This window comes from Diuraphis noxia, unplaced genomic scaffold, assembly GCF_037042655.1.
Source record: "Diuraphis noxia isolate RWA-SAM2 unplaced genomic scaffold, SU_Dnox_SAM2 contig0001, whole genome shotgun sequence".
NCBI classification, from domain to species: Eukaryota; Metazoa; Arthropoda; class Insecta; order Hemiptera; family Aphididae; genus Diuraphis; species Diuraphis noxia.
In genome coordinates this window covers 102,951,574-102,965,866 of record NW_028301711.1, presented here as the reverse complement: position 1 = coordinate 102,965,866, position 14,293 = coordinate 102,951,574, and the positions used below count along the sequence as shown (strand labels likewise).

The 14,293-nt window shown below is 31.4% G+C and overlaps 3 protein-coding genes across 3 annotated transcripts; 2 read left to right on the top strand and 1 right to left on the bottom strand.

Annotated features, from left to right (window-relative positions):
* The first annotated feature begins 1,229 nt into the window (after positions 1-1,229).
* Positions 1,230-2,051, top strand: LOC149062983 (uncharacterized). Its single transcript, XM_089215473.1, has one exon. It carries the CDS (start codon positions 1,230-1,232, stop codon positions 2,049-2,051), a length of 822 nt encoding a protein of 273 aa, XP_089071599.1.
* Positions 2,052-2,250: 199 nt separating this feature from the next.
* LOC149062982 (52 kDa repressor of the inhibitor of the protein kinase-like) lies at positions 2,251-2,634 on the top strand. The gene has a single exon (XM_089215472.1). The coding sequence runs from the start codon at positions 2,251-2,253 to the stop codon at positions 2,632-2,634; it is 384 nt and encodes a 127-aa protein (XP_089071598.1).
* A 4,106-nt stretch (positions 2,635-6,740) lies between these two features.
* LOC149062981 (uncharacterized) lies at positions 6,741-9,385 on the bottom strand. The gene is made up of 3 exons (XM_089218080.1): positions 9,094-9,385; positions 8,586-8,732; positions 6,741-7,211 (listed from the first exon to the last, which is right to left on the bottom strand). Exons 1-3 carry the CDS (start codon positions 9,325-9,327, stop codon positions 6,741-6,743), a joined length of 852 nt encoding a protein of 283 aa, XP_089074206.1. The 5' UTR covers positions 9,328-9,385.
* Between the last annotated feature and the right edge of the window lie 4,908 nt (positions 9,386-14,293).

The following is a 14,293-nucleotide window of genomic DNA, read 5'->3' as shown; positions in this document are numbered from 1 at the left end:
ATCTACAATATTTGTGTTTGAAATTAATAACCTAATTGTACAATAGAAGTAAAAACAAAAACAAAAACAGATAAAGTATGTTATAGGTAGATTGGTACAAAATAATTCACGACGAAAATAATACTAATATTATAAATACTATACATATTTTTAATCATATTTAGTGACGTCACATTCATACATTAACCAGTGTGTGATATGTTTCTTAAATAATGGCAATGGCAAGTTCGCTAAATAATTTGGCATTGAATTGAGAATCTTGGTCCCTATGAAATCAAATACCATTCGACAGCCGGTTTTTTTTGGCCAAATTTGGGAGTATTTATGTAGTGCGTACCTAGTATTGACACCATGGTTCAAAGGGGACAGTATATTGTGTTTTTTTATATACAAAATGCTTATTTTAAAGTACAGGTTTTTAATATTTAATACATTAAACTCTTTAAATATTTTTTCGGTTGGATATCTACGGTCTTTTTTAATTGCAACTTTGATAATTGTGTTTTGACAGGTTTGAAGTAGGGAGAGAATATTGTCATAGGCACCACCCCAACCTATTAAACCATATGTGATTTGCGATTCAACAAGAGCTAAGTAAAATATTCTAATGTCTTTAGGTGGTAGAATATCACGAAGTTGTTTTATTATATAAACTAATTTTTTCAACTTATTACAAACAGATGTTATTTGATTTACCCACCTCATATCCGAGCACATTTCAATACCTAGATATTTAAAATTTTTTACTATATTGATTGATTTGCAGTGGCATTGGTCATGAATCTGACATGTATTATCGTGGATTTTAATTGAATTGATGCTCGGTAAAGTGGGTTTGGTGAAAGAATGTAGTATAATAGCCGATTTATCAAAGTTTAAAAATAGGTTATTAACACCTAACCAGTTATCAATGGTTTTGAGGTCTGTCTCAATATTATTAAAAACTTCGTTCCATGTATTAGCTATGCAAATTAGTGCAGTATCATCAGCGTAGCATATTACTTGACTTTTTAAATTAAGTGTTTTTATATCATTTAGTTGGATATTAAATAAAATAGGAGATAACGTTGTACCTTGTGGGACTCCACATTTTATTGACAACTCATTACTGATGGAATCATTAATTTTTACCATTTGTTTTCTATTATTAAGATAGGATGTAAAAAGAGAAAGAGCGGTTCGCCACTATAATAACGCCAGATATTTCGCACGTCGACAAATTATCATTTATGGTGAGATATGTCCTCGAAACAGGTCTTCCTGTAGAACGATTCTTATGTTTTGTTTCAAATCCAGGACATAAAGCTTTAGACTTGACTAATGCCATTACCAATACTTTAAAATCACACGATATTGACATTTCTGACTGTCGAGGGCAAAGCTACGATAATGCTAGTAATATGTCAGGCCAATACAGTGGGGTTCAGGCACGAATAAAAGAAATTAATCCACTTGTTTATTATGTACCATGTAGCGCACACTCGTTAAATTTAGTTGGCATATCTTCTGCTGAAAGTTGCTCACAAGCATCAATGTTTTTTGGATTTATACAACAATTATACAACTTCTTTTCCGCATCAACGCATAGATGGTCAATTTTGCAATTAAATATGAAACATAATGCTAATACAATTAAGAGTTTATCGAATACTAGGTGGTTGGCTCGCGCAGACGCATGTCGAGCATTATATAATTCGTGGGACGAAATTATTAATGCATTGGTCACTATCAAGGATGACATTTTCGAAAAATGTGCTACGCGAAATGAATCAAATGGTCTTTATAATCAAATGCAAAAATTAGAAACATCATTTATGGTAATTTTCTGGAATTATATATTAGAACGATTTAATGCATCAAATAAGCAACTACAATGTGTTGAAATTGGAAATGATAAAGTTTCTCAAATTTATACATCACTTATTAATCTAGTACAAAAAACCCGAGATAATTTTAATGAATATGAAACTAAAGCTAAAAAAATATCAAAGATTACAGAGTACAATGTTGATATAACTCGACAAAAAAAAAAAAAAAATACACTTCGATGAAAAAGCTGAACAAACTGAGTTAAGTGGTGGAGATAAATTTCGAGTTGAAACATTTTACGTTATTATTGATAAAATTACTAATGAACTTGAAAAAAGACACCAGTCCTACAAAACGTTTTGTGATTTATTCGAAGTACTACTAAAAATTACATCTTTAAATTCTTTGAAAATAGTTGAGTCCGCCGAGAAATTGCAAAAAATGTACCCGAATGATTTGGATAATACATTTTCGTCAGAATGCTTACATTTGCAATCTTATTTACTGAATAGTAATATCGATATTTTAACTCCAATCACACTGTGTCAGTATTTGAGAGAAAAATCTTTACATATTGAAATATTTCCAAATGTTGACACTGCATTAAGAATTTTCATAAGTGTACCAGTATCCAATTGTACTACCGAGAGATTATTTTCATGCCTCAAACGTGTAAAAAACTACTTAAGGTCCACTCAAAATGATGAGAAGTTAAACAGCTTAGCATTATTCTCTATAGAAAATGAAATGTTAAAAGAATTGAATTGCGAGGATTTAATTGAAGCATTTGCCAAAACCAAATGTCGACGTAAACCGATAGTTTAATAAATAATTTATTATATGTAAGACATTTAGAATGTATACAAACATTTTGTAATTCCTTTTTTTCTAATATTTTTCAACTTAAATTATTATTTATATATATATTTATTTTTCAGTACGATCTAGGTACACATGAGAAAGAACTGCGCCTAGTGCATAAGATGATGAGTCTACAACGAGTTTAATCGGAATATTATGATCATAATGTGCCAATACGGGTTTCGAAATTAAAATTTGTTTGATTTTATTGAATGCTTGGTCACATTTTGGTGTCCAATTCCATTCACTGCCGTTACGTAAAAGAGTGTACAATGGTTTTAAAATATTTGCAGCGTTTGGAATACATTTTATATAATACGTAACTAAACCTAAAAATGATTTTAGCAATGTTTTATTTTCTGGGACAATGGCATCGTTTATAACATCTGTGTGTTTTGTTAGTGTGGGTAAACTATTTTCATCTAACCTGTGACCCAAATATTCAATTGACTTTTGCATAAATTTGCATTTATTCGACTTTACTCTTAAACCTGCATTTGACAATACATTTAGTAATTTGTCTAAACGAGCATTGTGCTCTGTGATAGTGGAACCTGCAACAATAATGTCGTCTTGGAATATACCTATGCCCTCAAGACCTGCTGTTGAGGTTTCCATAGCTTTTTGAAACTCCCCTGCTGACGACTTTATTCCAAAAGGGTTACGTGTATAGCTAAATAAACCTTTATGTGTGTTAATAGTGGTATATTTGCGATCAGATTCTTTAATAACCATTTGTTGGTATGTGTCTTTTAAATCTATTTTCGAAAAATATTTTGAACCACTAATATTTGCATATAAATGTTCTATTTTTGGAAGAGGGTATTCAGTCCCTTCTAATACCGGATTTATTATTATTTTAAAATCACCGCAAATTCTAACCGTGCCGTCTGGTTTTAATATTGGTACTATTGGAGTTGCCCATTCGCTGTGGTCGATGGGAACTAAAATGTTGCTTTTGATTAAACGCTCAATTTCGGTTTCAACTTTTCCCTTTAATGCTAAAGGAATAGACCTATGTTTGTAAAATTTAGGTACTGCCCCCGCTTTGATATTTAATGAAATTTCGTATTTGTTAAAAGTGCCTATTTCATCTTTAAAAACATTGTTATATTTTTTTATAATACTATCGACACTTACGTCATTTTCAATACTAAACAAGGTAAAACATTTTATGTTTTTTATATCATTTCGACCTATTAATGGAGGACCACCATTTTCGATAACATTAAGGCACATTGTAAATTTTTTATTTTGGTACACCGAATCGACAAATATTTTTCCTATCGGTTTAATGTCGTTGCCGACGTAATCAGATAGCGAAATGTCATTTTTTTTAAATTTGATATGACTAAACAGTTGATGATATAATCTTTTTGAAATTACGCTATGTTGTGAACCAGTATCAATTTCGAAGCTTAAATTATTGTTTTCTACAATTAAATTTACTGTAAACGGTTTCACCGCTTTATTTTGAGAATTTTGATCAATTATGGAAAAAAAAGTATTCGAAAGATCATAATTAACTGTTTCGTCATCATCATTATTATGATACAAAAATTTATTTTGTGTTTTGATATTTTTCTTTTCTTTCTTACCCTTTTTACATACGGTGGACAAATGACCTTTTTCACCACAATTGTTGCACTCGAAGTCCTTGCATCTGCTGAACGGCCACAAATCCCGCATTTTATTTTTGACTTCTAGTATGTGTTGAACCCCTGCTTGGCAGTATGTCCATTATTTTTTTGTTGGTACTTCAAGTCTGCGTATTCTTCTTTTTTCCAGCCACTCTTGTCATTTATTGCAGCCAGCTTCTTTGGCTGTCGCGATTTCCATTAGATTTTAATATGTAACTCCAATTTTTGAGGCATCCTCTTCTAACAGACGATCTTGGATTGGTCCTGAACCCATTCCGACAACAAATATGTCTTTAATGACTGTTGTTAGTTCTGACGAAAACCCACATTTTGAAGCAAGATTTTTGACACGTGCACCCCATTGGCACACTGATTCATCTTGTCTTTGTTCCGCTTGATAAAATGTATACCTAGCCGCGAAGTACGATTTTATTGGTTTGAAATATTTGTTCAAACTTTTCATTAGAGTTCATAGTCGTGCGCAGACTTTATTCGCAGGTTATGCAATAAGGAAAATAGGGCCCCCTCACAAATTCTAATCTTTCCTTAATTTATTCTAAAAAACAATTCTAAGCCGTTAAACATTTTTTTTAACACATATAGGATTCAATTTACAATCTAAGTTTTTGCAAATATACTACTTAGCTTTTTTGCTTCCCTCGGAATCTGAAATCACATAGTTTTACAGTAGAATATTAAACAACGCGCTGTAGAAATAAGTAGTTTGAAATTTGAATTATATTTATTTAAAGAAAATTTGATCAAGTACCTATATACTAGTATGAATGTTTTTGAATAATTTTTACATATTAATAATGTTGTTATTTCACGGAAAGTACTTAAAATCTAAACTCTAAAGTTCAAGTCTTCTTTTTATTCGCACACATGTTTTAAATTCATCTATCACTTCTTCAATATTTATTTCTGATGCCATTTTTTGTTCGATAAATATTAACATCAGTGAATCAAGACGTTCTTGTGACATAGTGTTTCTAAGTTTAGACTTCACAATGGACAATTTGGAAAAGGCCCTCTCACACGAGCAGCTTGTCACAGGTATTGTGGCAAATTGTGTTAATGCTTTATTGAAGTTTCTAAATGTTGTTTTCCGGTCGTTTTCTGATAACCAATTCAACCACGCTACAATTGTTTTAATTGATGACCCTCTAATAGAAGTTGTATCAGACATATTTTTAATGAGCTTAATTTCAGACTCAAATGTAGTATCCAAATTAAATTTTTCTTTTAACATTGAAATATCATTACTATCAAGCTTTAATTGAATTAAATTTCCTGTAGCATTAATTAAATTTAAAGTTTAACTTGTAACTATATGTGTGCTTCTATCGTTATTGTTTTGAGCAAAGGATTAGCTGATGTATGTGAAAAATTGAAAAATAAGCCTTTTGATTCTTCAGTGAAAGGAACTATTAAAGTTCTACAAGATGGCATCAATTATCGATTCTTTGATTTAGAAATGAGCAATACCTTAAGAATGGCAAGGTTCTTGGATCCAAAATTCAAACATTATGCTTTAACCAAATCGTTAGGAGATCAAACAAAAACAAAAGTAATAAACGCAGTTGCACAACATATAAGAAATAACTCAAATAACACTGAAACATTACCTGCAGTTCCCTCTGCAGATCCAGTTGAAGAAAGAGATAAATGTTGTATTTGGAATAATTTTGATTCAATGACTTCAGCAATAACACCTCAGGGAACAAATACGTCAAAAGCGATCATTGAAGTAAATAGGTACATTGATGACAACATTACCACGAACAAGTGATTCGTTTAGTTGGTGGAGGGATAACAGTTACAATTACCCTAATTTAAGTACAATTGTTAAAGAAAAATGTTGTGTGGTAGGATCATCTGTTCCATGTGAACGAGTGTTTTCAAAAGCAAGTTTTGTCATTAGTGAACGCCGTAATCGTCTTAAACCCAATAAAGTGAACCAAATTTTATTTTTGAATCACAATTATAAGTTGTTTAAAATGTGAAATATTAGTTATTATTACTAATTATTATTAGTATAAAATAAAAAGTAATTTTATTGATTTTAAATATAGTTTAAAAATAATAATAAATGTATGTATTATTAATTAATTAATGCAGATTGTTTTTTAAAATGTTTTACAATAGCATAAATTTTTATAAAATAGGTACCTTATGTAATGATATATATATATATATATATGTATAAATACAATGTTTAAAGCACTTATTTATTATAATAATAATATAATAATAAATACGATGAATAATATTAGATAAGAAATAGTGTAAATATTAATAAAAATAAATGAGATGTCTTAATTATTTCTTTATTAATATGGCAGATAAAAAAATAACAACAATACATTTTTATAAATTGAAATGTTTTATTCTTATTCAAGTTATATTATTATAAATATTATATTATTATTACAGATTCTTGAACAATAAAAATTCATTCACATTATATGAATGTTGTATATTATTTGGATCATTTGGTATTTCATTTGATGTAGGACTTAGTATGGTTGTTACTGTTGAAGTATGAGAAGTGTCTGAATGCAAAGAAATCATTGTAGAACTAGGTGATGGTGTTGAATAGTTATAAGAATTAGCATAGCCGCTTAATGAAATTGATGAACTTAAAGTCAATTTCTCCAATTTTCCGTAAAAAATAACTTCTGAAATCAACTTTTCAGCAATACATTTTTGAGTTTTTGTCATTTCTATTAGCTGCATACCAATAGTTTTCCCATATATGTCCTCTGGGCTATCTACTTTAGACATTAAAAGTTGTGCGCTTTCAATTAAACTTTCTTGTTGTTGTTGCAACTTTGTACCACGTCGTTTTTTACCCAATGTAGTTGATGATTCACTTACAATGCTTTGTGTTTCAGATACCTACAACAGAAATTGAATGGTTAGAACAGGCGAAACAATTTGAAACCCAGTGGCAGTTTAATAATTGTGTAGGCGCAATGGACGGAAAGCATGTCCTAATCAATAAACCACCAGGAACTGGATCTCTATATTATAACTATAAGGGTACATTCAGTGTTGTTTTATTTGCAGTTGTTACAGCTGACTACAGATTTATGTATGTTCATACTGGTGTAAATGGGAGTGTTTCCGATGGTGGTGTTTTAAAACATACAACATTTTATAAAAAACTAACTTCAGGAGAACTAAATCTACCACAACCTAAGTTGCTTCCTAATACAGATACACAAGTACCGTATGTTTTCTTAGGTGATAGTGCATTTGCGATATCTAAACACATTTTAAAACCATTTACTCAAAAAAACTTAACACATGACAAGCGCATTTTTAACTACAGACTATCACGCGCGAGAAGAGTAGTTGAAAATGCTTTTGGAATTTTATCATCGCGTTTTCGATTGTTTAAAAAGCCCATAATGGTTGACGTTAAAAATATTGATATAATAATTCTAGCATGTTGCGCTCTGCATAATTTTTTAAGCAAAAAGTCAAAAAATTACATAACAAATAACTGTGTAGACAGAGAAGATTTTGAAAGTGCTACACTCCGAGGAGGTGTTTGGCGGCAGGAACAAACATTGTTAGATGTAAATCAATGTAACCAATCAAATACAGAAGAAGGCAAAACCGTCAGGAACACATTCAAAGATTATTTTAATGGCATAGGAAGTGTAGATTTCCAAGAAAAGATGATAAATGTATTGGGAGACTAAAATTTGTAGTAAAATATATATATTTTTTTTTGAAATTAATGTAAACATTTAGTCTGTAGTCTTAAATTTGTACCTATAAATGTATAATATATGATATAATATATTATTATATATATATTATGTATATAATATTTTTTTTATTATAATAATTTATATTTTATATATATAAAAATTATATATTTATAATAATCATTTAATATAATAAAATTTGTACCTATAAATATATATTATTATTATTATTATTATTTATTTATCATAATAATAATATAATTATATATATATTATTATTTATTATTATATTTATAGGTACAAATTGTATTGTATTATATTATATATTATATATACAACAAATAGTACTTATAATTAAGTATTTTTCAGTAATCTAACATAAGATATATTTTTTATCAATGATACATAGTTTATGTTACATTATACAAATTAATAATACAATATAATATAGGTATTTTCAATGAATATAAATTAAGATAATGTTACCTAGTTAAATGTATTATGTGATATTGTTTTAATTTTTAATAAATAAATAAAAAAATTAAATCATTACCTCATCATCACCACTGAAATCGATAGTGTCAATTCCACTTATATTTGAGTTTTCTTTTTCATTTAGAAATGTTAGGTATTCAAAATACCATAAAGATGGCACATAAATATCTTTTAGACCAGCACCACTTCTTTTACTATCTTGTACCTGCAAGTTAAATTATAAATAATAATGTGCAATACTATATTAGGATATTATAGTGGTTTGTATTAAATAGCTGTATATTTTTGTGTGTGTACCTATACAATTATAATTTTTATATATATATTTATTTTTAAGTCAAAGTTATTATGCCTATGGCTTTTCTTTGACATAATTTAAATTCATTATATATAATTATTTCTTTTATAAATAATTGAGTTTTCATTTATTGATATAAATTATTAATTTTCTTATTTATAAAGTATTAACCTTACTACCTTAGACAATTTTTGTCTTTATTGTTTTAAATAATAATAAATAATGAATATTAAAATTACCTACTTTTAAACATAATTGATTTGTTTACCTTTTTAAATTCTCTTTTGTATGCAGCTCTCATATTCTCAATTTTCTTTTTTACTGTTGCGATACTAGCGTCATTGTCTATTATTTTTAACTTTTCTTTTAATACCTCAAGCGCCTGGTTTCTTGCATCCCTGTTACTGTACTGCTTACAAGTAATATCCCATAAACATGTAAAAGATTTGTACAGTTCTAAAAAATCCGAAATCACTTCTCGTTCTGTTAAAACAGCAGCCATTGTAAAATGTATTAACGAATTAACGAATCAACGAATTAATGTATTAACTAATTTTGAAATTAACTGGAGGTAGATACTAGGTACAGACGTGTTATCATGTTAACCTCAATAAACCAACTGAAATCCGCCCGACAGAGCTACACACTATATGATTTGGTCGGTCGGTCAGGCGATCAGATGGTATGGCCACCTGACAAGACCCGACAGGATTAAAGTCAGACGACACGTCTACACACGACCTGACATGATGTCTGACCCGACCAAATTATCCTGTCTGCCCGACCAAATCAGATAGTGTGTAACGCGCTTAATTTTCGCAATCGTCGCAGTGACTAACAGCGACACTGTTGTCGCGGTGACAAAGTAACGGCGACGTGATTTTGCGCACATCACTAGTCACGTCCGCTGGTACATGCTGACAAGACATCTGAAGCCAGTAATATTGTAAATCCCCGCAAAAAGCGACACTGCACACTTACCACTCTATCAACATTTCGACAACGGTCACCGGCAAGCCGAGCCGTCTGCCGACGTCTCGACACTCTTTTCATGACCACTGACTTTAGTGCACGTCTCACTGGTCAAGTCTGCCGATCCGTCTGTCAACTGTCAACGTCAAAAACCACGCGGTCAACATTTTGGTGTTCCTGTATTTTCTTCTTTCATTGATGTTCACCGACACCATGATGGGCTAAGTCGACTATCTGACGGCTAACATCCACAACCGTCTTCAACGTAACCGGTGCAGATGTTCCGTGTCGATTAGGTACGACTATAAGGTATCGACGGCCCACGTGGCCAGCTCATCGCAGCCACCGGTTACCAACATCTCAAGCCACCAGCAGTCGTCAAGTATTATTTTCCCCCAACTTCCCCTTGTTTTTTCATTTTGATTATGTATCACCACTGTTTTTTTTACACTCCGGTTCTCCTCAACGGTGCCCCGAGATAATCAAGTATTATTTTTCCCTTTTTTCATTTTGATTATGTATCACTACAACTTATTTCTACTTATGCTCCATTTTTTCCTAAGAGGTAGCCCGGTAACCGTCACGCGGAGCCGTGGGTCTTTTCCCTTAATACATATAAAAGTATAATGTGTCATACCGACGTATGATTATCATTCCATGCCGGTAACCGCTTGTCGGAGCCGTAGCATTATTTCTTGTATTTTTCTCTATTACTTTCCTTATAATTTTGCCATGTGCCAAATATTATATATTTTTTTTCCCTGCATTTTATGCACTTTGCCACGTGCCAAATTATCATATATTTTTTTCCCTGTATTTTATGCACTTTGCCATGTGCCAAATATTATATATTTTTTGAATTGTAATTGCCATGTACCTAATGTTATATTATTTTATTCATGTTGTTTAAAACACAACATTTACTTATAACCGTGTAAAATATAACCACGTGATTACCTTATACTTTGTCACATTTTTTTTTTTATTAATATTATTTTTACTTTTTCCCCTTTTTAAATAAATCTTTGGGATTCATTTCCCACTGCGTGTATAAAGGCCTGCAAGTTCCACCGACTTGGCCTTCGGGTCAACACGCGGTGCGGCCTGCAGGTCACGACGTAAGTGTTCCCTTTACATTGTGGGTGGTATATAGGGCCTTAAAAACTCTATAATCTCACATATGGTGACCGTGACAGGTCCTCGTGTCCAAAAAATCCCCTGTATAACTAACAATTTTTTTTCTTTTTCTCTCTCTGTCCCCTTAATAAAACTGTAAAACTTAAAATTGTTAAAATATCAACCTCTTATTATAAAATGGCAAATATTAATATATATAAAAAAAAAGTATAAATCTTCTTATGGCAACCACATGGTAAGACCACATGGTCAAATTATTATTATATGCTAAAGGTGCTGGGCCATCTATTAGATTTTTCCCAAGACCACATGGTCAAATTATTATATTATAACCTATATAAGAAATCCTTATATTATATGCTAAGTGTCATAGAACTGTTATTACTTGGTAGACATAACAGACAACTGTTCAAATATTATTATCATTATTATTATAACAAAATTAAACCAGAATATTTAATAAAATCCTATTTAGAGTTAAAATATTATACCCGTTATATAAAAAAAAAAAACAATTTTTCTTTTCATCTGTGAAATCAATTCTATTTTTCTTTTCCTCTGGCAAGAGGTCTCACCATTATAATTTTAAAATGTACAAAATAATTTTTCCCTGTCCCGTTATGATCCCTAAGATATGTTTTCCCCTAATAGAAATCTCGACGACTACTGCTACAGTGCTGAGGCAAGAAGGCTGTTGTGTTTTAGGTCGCTTTGCTCCACCCAGGGCCCCACTATTATTATATTACAAAGTAAATTAAAGTATTTTCTGTGACTTTGGTTCAAACCTATTATATTGTTTTAAATCACATATACTGTTATTATTTCTGAAATCAAATTCCCATATTATTTTATTGTCACGTATAACGTAGTTAATTTGATTATTATATTACTAATTCTGTCTGAGGACAAAATTTCCATTCAATTATCATTTAAAGTTGTCTATTATAAAATATTAGATTATTATAATTCCCTGTTACATAAAAGGTATCAGGTAGAACCACTGTATTGCTAACTCTGTACTGTTGGTTATATAACTTAGTATTATCATATAGATAATATTAACATTATTATTATAGATTGCTTCCCTTAGTTCCACTTGGACAATTATTACTATTTATAGTAGCTTAATATTCTTATGCGTATCATTGTATTCACCATGGAGTAAAACGCTTAATTGTTTCAATTAATAAGGAATAGTATTCTTTTAGTGAATTTATTAGTGTTCACTAAGCTATTGTATTGTTAGTCTCATATTACATACTACGTTAAATTATTATTTATTAATTTCTCTCTGGTTTAGTATGGTGCTTCAACACTCAGAATTATTGTTATTAACTTTAGTTGTTTTCATTATACACTTTATATATGGTATTAAATTAAATTATTATTTCATCGCTCAACAGATTATTATTCGACTTAAATTTTTTTTTCTTTTTATTAAAGTGTGACATTACAAACCCCCCTCCATTAAAGTGCGACTTACGTATTATTTTCATTTATTATATATCTGTCCTCTGATGGTTTCCCAATTAATATTATAAATTATAATCTTTTCTTTATTCTTCTGAGAAATAAATATTTTATTATAACTGTGCAACTGGTACTAATCACTTGTCCCTGATAACTGTCTTATGAGGGGTGTGGGTAAACGTATCACACGACTCCCACTTAGGTACGATCCTTCTTGTACATACCCTTCCCCCATTCTTCTCGCTACCGATTTTGACTTAACGATATCCGGTCCTGACGAAGCAAATCAATCTTTCCCTTCGAATCCGCCCCTTTCTTTAGAATCGTTGGCCCAACTAGTTGATAATATGAATGATGTCTTCAAAGCCCAACTCGAAACTATTTCACGGAAGTTCAGTGAGTTAGATACTCGAATAGACGAGTTATGTTCCCATATCGATGATAACGACACAGATGTCCGTGCGAAGTTTACTCATTTTCAGTCCTCCTTTAATAAAGACCTTATAACAATTCAGAACGATATATCCCTAGAACAACGGACCCGGGACTCACAAAAGAATGCGAATATTGCCCAGCAATCCCTTAAGGATACCCTCAAGACTTTAAGCGACCGAATAAGTCTCAATGAAGGTCAGGGTGCTAGGTTAGCTGCTCTTGAAAACAAAATACAAAATTCGGCTTCTTTCCCCCACCGTTCAAAATAATTCCCAACTCATACCCCAGACATCATTCAATAATATTTTGACTTCAACTACCATGTCCAACTCAGTCCCCGCCCAGTTTTCAGTTCCCCTTAATACTTCTAGTTTTTCAGCCCCTCAATTTAGTAATACCATTCCAAACAATAAGATTTCCACTCACACTAACAACACACTTTCAAATGTTTCTGGCATCAATTTTGACTTCACCAAACTCTCCACCTACAACGGTACTTTGTCCCCAACACACCCTGAGGAGTTCCTCGAAGATGCTGAGCAATATTACTTAACCCAACCCCCTGTCCCTGATAAATTCTAGATTAATTATATTAAATCTAGGTTTGTTGATGATGCCCGCCTATGGTACAATACCCTCTTACCCCCTCCCTCCGTCTAAACTGATTTTCTAATATTATTCCGCAACCATTTCTGGTTCACCAACCAACAACGTGTGATTCGCAATGATTTGTACCGTCCCTATTTTTATAATAATGCAGCTGCCCCTTCGGGAAACTGACTATGACCAGGCCCGCGAGGACGTGTACTGTGTCCCCCCTCAACAGTCCTCACATCTCAATACTGACCAACCCTCTCGACCTTAGCCATGAAATTGTAACCCCCTCAAAATTACTTCCCCAAAATTCCAATAAAACTTTTCAATAATTCATATAATGCTCTCCTCGATTCCGGTGCCTCGGTATCCGCCATCTCAGAAAATCTTTATACAAAATTAATATCAGATCCCTCTCAACGTGAAATACCACTCTTTCCACTCACTGGCATAACATTAACAACAGCTCTCAGTAATAAGTCCATAAAAATTAAATCCCAAATATACTTAAACTTTTCGATAAATGATTCTAATACCTTTGGTATCTTTCTCGCGGTTCCCCAACTGTCCACACCACTTAATTTAGGGACCGATTGGTTACTGGAGAATGGGGTGACCATAGACTATAATTTAAAAACTGTCTCTCTTACTTCTGTAAAAAATAAAATACCATTCAAATTAACCGCAGATCGCGACCCAAACAGCTTAGTTAATTCAATAAAAAATATCAATACATCCGAAATCTCCCCATCAATGCATGAACCTCGTATAGACTCAGAATATCAATCTCTCTCTTTTAAAACTGAAAAAATATTGCTCTCAATGACACTCCCCTTAACACCTCTCAACAAAATTTAATT

Bases quoted from the DNA above. Each gene is read 5' to 3' on its own strand.
- LOC149062982 (XM_089215472.1), top strand. From the start codon at position 2,251: ATGTACCCGAATGATTTGGATAATACATTTTCGTCAGAATGCTTACAT.
- LOC149062983 (XM_089215473.1), top strand. From the start codon at position 1,230: ATGGTGAGATATGTCCTCGAAACAGGTCTTCCTGTAGAACGATTCTTA.
- LOC149062981 (XM_089218080.1), bottom strand. From the start codon at position 9,327: ATGGCTGCTGTTTTAACAGAACGAGAAGTGATTTCGGATTTTTTAGAA. The intron at 8,733-9,093 runs GTAAACAAATCA...TTTAACTTGCAG, and splicing joins ACAAAAGAGAATTTAAAAAG to GTACAAGATAGTAAAAGAAG. The intron at 7,212-8,585 runs GTAATGATTTAA...TTTCTGTTGTAG, and splicing joins ATTTCAGTGGTGATGATGAG to GTATCTGAAACACAAAGCAT.